Source organism: Ascaphus truei, chromosome 5 (genome assembly GCF_040206685.1).
Source record: "Ascaphus truei isolate aAscTru1 chromosome 5, aAscTru1.hap1, whole genome shotgun sequence".
In the NCBI taxonomy this organism is placed as follows: domain Eukaryota; kingdom Metazoa; phylum Chordata; class Amphibia; order Anura; family Ascaphidae; genus Ascaphus; species Ascaphus truei.
In genome coordinates this window covers 286854628-286860627 of record NC_134487.1, presented here as the reverse complement: position 1 = coordinate 286860627, position 6000 = coordinate 286854628, and the positions used below count along the sequence as shown (strand labels likewise).

The 6000-nt window shown below is 44.6% G+C and overlaps 1 protein-coding gene across 7 annotated transcripts in view; it reads left to right on the top strand.

Moving 5' to 3' along the window:
* Nucleotides 1–1948: 1948 nt before the first annotated feature.
* LOC142496104 (V-type proton ATPase 116 kDa subunit a 4-like) overlaps nucleotides 1949–6000 on the top strand; it is a 36378-nt gene continuing 32326 nt past the window's right edge. For all 7 annotated transcript variants that reach the window (XM_075602511.1, XM_075602509.1, XM_075602507.1 and 4 more), the window contains exon 1: nucleotides 1949–2063. In XM_075602511.1, coding sequence (XP_075458626.1) covers nucleotides 2040–2063 — 24 coding nt within the window. In that variant the 5' untranslated portion in view covers nucleotides 1949–2039. The remainder of the gene's footprint in view (nucleotides 2064–6000) is intronic.

Below are 6000 nucleotides of genomic sequence, written 5' to 3'. Positions count from 1 at the left end.
ATCTATATATTAAAAAGCACAACACAAAATTATGTAGCGCTCAGGTGGAAATAAGTGATAATAAAAATGACAATTTTTTTTTATTAATTAATAATACATATTAATCTAAACTATACATTACAACAAACCATAATGTGATCAGTGATTTAAGGATAAGTCCAAAAGAATGTTCCACTTGAAAAAATATCCAGAGAGATAAGTCCCAAAGAAGATCCAGGGAGTATATTGCAGCTTCAGATATAAGTAGTATAGCCAACCACTAGGAATCTAAGAAAAAAACAAAAACAGAAGCGCAAGCTCCATAGCATGTAACTGTTTAAACAAATGAGTGCATTTATTAAAATCTGTAGCCCATAGGAATTGCACTTACAGGATTATAAAAAGCAACCATATGTGTGAGAGAAATCTCTTTGTTTAGACATCAACAGGGGTGGGGGAGTCCAGAGTCTACAGGGTACACCTGATCAGTTCGTAGCACAACCTGCTCCTGTCACAAGCTGGCACCAGATCGCTGTAACCCTCAATACCTCCGCGTCCTCTGCTCCTTGTGTTGCAGCACAAGAGGTTTGTGTAGAACGAAACGGCCGTCGGGTAGAGATGACGTCACGGTCATCTGATCAGCAGCGCTGCTGCAACACAAGGAGCAGAGGACCCGGCATGGGACAGAGAGAGAGAAAGAGGACTGGAGGTGGGGAGAGCCGGGGCCCAGTGGCAACTGCTTTGTCCGGCCACTGGGCATCCCACCACCACCGGTCACCGGACACTTGTACCGACTGTCCCTCCCTGTCGGCGGCCCTGGTGCAAAGGTGAAAATAGGAGACTGTTCTTGGAAAACAAATGTAGGCTTTTATTTTGCCCAAAACATAAAATATTGCTTCTTTTCAGCATATACGGAGAAAACAAAAATAAGCACACCTAGCTTCGCATGGACCTCTGACTAACATCAGACCTTTAGTCCCTATCTGTGAGTCGTGGGGGCTAATTGTTACTTCTGCAGGGTTTTTAAAGTCTGGTAATGAGCCAGGTCCAAACTGATTAATTGCTTCAGGCTGCAAATTAACCAGCTCCCGCTCGACTCAGTAGCTAATGATAGGCTTTATAAGCCAGGCCTTTATGCAGGGAAGAGACCCTGTCACAGCACTTCAAGCACTAAACCACAGAAGAAGCAAGTCTGTCCTCCTAATCAATAAACAATATTCTAAAATGTCCTTGGTTGTAAGTGAGACATACATCACCTCCCAACTCTGTGACAGATGCACATCATAAAATCAGATTGTAATTCAATTTGGCTTTCCACACACCTCAAATTATGAAGCATCAGCCAGTGACCACGATAAAGAGGTTAGTGGTACTACCCGGGAAATCGTTTGTGGGATGCAAGTGTCCTTGATATCCATGTACGGGTGAATAGAGCTGCAATATCTGCTCCTCATGTCTTTGTTGATGACGTATATGTTGATCATGTGCACGTAATATCTCTGACCATGATGACTCTCTACTAGGAGGAGAGAGGGATAGACAGGCATGCGACCCTGATCACTCAGTAGACAGTGTGGGAGAGAGGTATATGCCCTGATAGGTATATTAATCCTTTTGGAAATAGACTTTAGGGATACAGTATATGAATGCGATGCCTTTGTTGAAGTAATATTTACACCGGTAGTTCACAAACCTCTCCTTGGGGATCACTGACCACACATGGTTTTAGGAATAACCAATGCACTTTCCCACAGGTAGATCCCCTTAATTTGCACATGAATAGAATGCTGTGGTTACCCCAGGGATCCGAAGGAAAGCTTTAAGAAAGAGCCAATGGATGGGATGAGAGCGCTCTCTCTCTCTCTCTCTCTCTCTTTCTCTCTCTCTCTTCATAGAACTCGTGTAGAGGAAGAATTAGATTACTTTCTACATTTTACTAATTATCCTATTTATTTTGTTTTGTAGTCCAACAACAATCAAGTCAGGGCTCTCTGAGAGCTGAAAGAGGTAACTCGGACGTTATTAATGTGGATCATCCAAGAACCTTGAGCTCTGTAGACATGGGCACTACATATGACAAAAAGGTACAGGATTAAGGAAAGTAATTAGTCAAAGATGTGAACTTGATGTCTCATTGCAAGAGGTTGTAACATATATTTCTGATGCCTCTGTGTGTGAGGTTAAGGTGCCTATTTACTAAACTTCGATGTTATCACTGCCAATCGAACCTTTTGGCATGATCCTACCTCACGGTCTGACATTTGTGTTATCACAGTATTCACAAAGAATTATCACAAGTAAAGGTAGGAAAATGCCAATACCGCTCGGGATAGCAGTGTCCTTATCTCAGCATTTTTCTAAGTTCTGCTGGGATCTGCTGGCACATAGAGAGCTGCACATCGAGAACTGCATCTCCCTGCACAGCTCTTACAGACGATCACACTGTTTTTATTTACATTTTAAGAACAGAGTCTTGTAGCAGTGGGTCTCCTGAGCTGAACCACATTCATTTAAGGTCCTGGGACCCCCTGCTTCCCGAGTTACAGGCCCCGGTATGGGGTGCCGGTATCACCTGTGTATTTAAATCTCCCGGTCACGTGACGCGGGACATTTAAACAATGCAGGGAGATACCAGCACCCCATACAAGGGCCTGTAACTCGGGAAGCTTGTGATCCGCAAGGCTGAAATTAATGCGGTTCTGCTCATGAGACCCCTGCTTCAATACTCTGTTATTAAGATAAAATAAAAACAGCTTCATTACCTTAGCGGCTAGCCGCTAAGGCAATGAAGGAGTTAAACGTGAATACCTGGTTTCTTCGGGGTGGGTAAAGGGTGGGTGGTTAGGTCTACAGGGAATGTTGCGGGGGGGGTGGGGGGTTAACCCCTTCACTACCATAGCAGTGGTAACCACTATGGCAATGAAGGGGTTAACTCCTCTGGTAACCCTCCCGGTGGCATAAACACCCATCATGGGCCAAATACCACCTTCACCCTCTCTCTCTACCCCCAATAAACTGTGCACTGGTATTTAACCGCTTCATTACCTTAGCGTTTAGCCGCTAAGGTAATGAAGCTGCCTGTAAATGAGAACCTGCGAGTTGCTTGCGAGTTGCAGCCGCAATGTAATTATCGAAGCTACCTGAATAGTGTAATATCTCAAAAAATGCGAGTTTGAGCATTTTTTTAGCTCCCGCTCGGTTTGTCTGTGCAGGAGCGGTACCGATGAGGGAGAAGCCGTTCCCGAGCGAGTTCGGCAAGTTATCGAAGCTTTGTGAATAGCTACACTCGCAAACTCGTTTGAGAAGTGCCCAAAATGCTTGATGAATTACTTATCTTTAGTGAATAGGCCCCTAAGTGAGAGAATTATGTTCCTGAGGTCTAGCAGGAGAATTGAGTAATCAGTACGAGTCCCAGCCCCTGATGTCTCTCTGGAAGCATCAGGAAAGGTCTAGGTTCTTAATGTTTCTGTACAAAAAACAAACTGGATGAGCACTCAGTAAGTAAATCACAGAAAATTAGGGACTTACGTTTTGCTTTTGGGGTCACTAAGTTTCTTCTTTAATGTATCAAAAAAAGCAGCAAAACAGAAAAAAGCAGCACACACAGGGAGAGGAGAAGTTAGCAGACACACACTGTTGTATAGTATGTGCACTATAGAGCAATGTTTCAAGGCCTCCTGGCCCCTTTGTCAGGCTTGCTCTATTGTGCTCATATAACATTGTGTGTCTGCTAACGTTTCCTCTCCCTGTGTGTGCTGTTTGTGTGTACAGTATTCATACATTAAAGAAGAAAATTGGTGACACCAAGTAAGTCCTTCATTTTCTTTGATTTACTTTTTGAGTGCTGATCCAGTTTGGTTTTTGTATGGTTGTATGCATCTAGTGGTATAGATGCAGGATCATAGCACCTCCATATCAATTATAGTAGCCAGGACGAGTGCTAATTCGTTCTATTTTTTTATCCTGATGTTTCTGTGTCATAAAAGGATATAGAAACTTGGAAGTTAAAACAAATACTCCATATTGTTTATCAGCCTTGTTTGCTAGCTGATTCAAAAACAACCATCCTCCCTTCCTCTTCATTTTCCAGCACTCTACTCTCTTTAGTACTAAATATATATGGATATCGATGCTCATGCTGTCCCATACAGTATAAGCGTAATGAAAACTGTAATCCCTGTACTGCAATCCGCAGGAGTACTCCAATTCCTCCTAATAGAAGGGAACTCAGAGTGATAAAGAAGGAAAGAAAGCAAAGAACGCACTGAGGATACATTTGCAAAAAATGTTGTATTCATTTTTTTAAAGGCCTCTAAAGGACAGCATATAAAAAACATTCAACCATAAAATACATAGAATACATAGCCAATTTTTCATATGTGCAAAATGGGGAGTGGAAGGTGAAAGCCGGCAGATCAAGATACGCAGCCGACGGGTGATGTTGGGATAGGTCTGGACCACGAACACCATCAGCTGTGTAAGGTCTTTAAACTTCTCTGCACCGGTACGCAACCCAACCAATCAGAACGCGCGTAGCAACCTCACGTGACCTCTATGCGTTTTGCACTTGCGTGCTTCGTCACGGTCACGTACAGAGGTTGCTAGTGTGTTATATAGCCCCTTTGATCCAATCACATTCGGTTACATTGTTATGGTGCTTGATTTGTAACGGAGCCACAGCTGTTAAACATTGATTAAAAAATACACTTAGCCAATGCATTTCCTGATAGCATTGAACTGGAATTAAATCACATAGTTTTTTCCTATAAATTCGTTTTAGTACAGCTAATTTGTATTATGTATAATTAGTAGCAAACCAACATACTACTACTAAAATCAATGCCCTTCAAATGTAGAAGGCAGCTCATTTGTTGAAGCATACATGTAATTATAAAATTGATATATAAAGTTACAGTGTAACCATAAAAAAATAACACAAAATACGTGTTTATATAACTTAATATTAACTATAATTTGTACCTACCAAACAAGTAAATGCAACTAAATTTAATTTGCTTATAATGTTTGAGTGCATGTATATATAAAAATATCATTTTTCAAGATAGGTTCCCGCAGGAACCTGAAAAGATCCTGTACTGTAGCTCGTACTCACTGTGGAAAGGGATAGATGGACTCACAGTCTGTGAGATTCCAAATATCTCTACAAGGGGGTCGTTGGACCAAAGGCTAGCCAGAAACTGACATATATAATATACTAGCTGAGAGACCCGGCGTTGCCCGGGATGTAATTTTGGGGGGGGGGCGAACGACAGGGTTAGGCTTCCCCCCCCCCCTTGACAGCTAGGTGGGTGACTGAGTTGACTGAGTGTGTGGGTGACTGTGTGGGTGGGTGGGTGACACTTGACTGAGTGGGTGGGTGGGTTGGTGACTGAGTGGGTGACTTTGGGTCGGTGACTGGGTGGGTGACTTTGGGTCGGTTTGACTTTGGGTCGGTGGGTGGGTGACTTTGGGTCGGTGGGTGTGTGACTTTGGGTCAGTGGGTGTGTGACTTTGGGTCGGTGGGTGGGTGACTTTGGGTCGGTGGGTGGGTGACTTTGGGTCGGTGGGTGGGTGACTTTGGGTCGGTGGGTGGGTGACTTTGGGTTGGTGGGTGGGTGACTTTGGGCCGGTGGGTGGGTGACTTTGGGTCGGTTTGACTTTGGGTCGGTGGGTGGGTGACTTTGGGTCAGTGGGTGACTTTGGGTCGGTGGTTGGGTGGGTGAGTTGGGTCGGTGGTTGGGTGGGTGAGTTAAGTCGGGGGGTGGATGACTTTGGGTCGGTGGGTGGGTGACTTTGGGTCGGTGGGTGGGTGGGTGACTCTGGGTTGGTGGGTGGGTGGGTGACTTTGGGTGGGTGACTTTGGGTCGGTGGGTGGGTCGGTGACTGGGTGACTTTTTCAGGGTCGGTGACTGGGTGGGTCAGTGACTGGGGTCGGTGACTGGGTGGGTCAGTGAGTGGGTAGGTGGGGTCGGTGACTGGGTGGGTGGGGTCGGTGAGTGGGTGGGTGGGGTCAGTGACTGG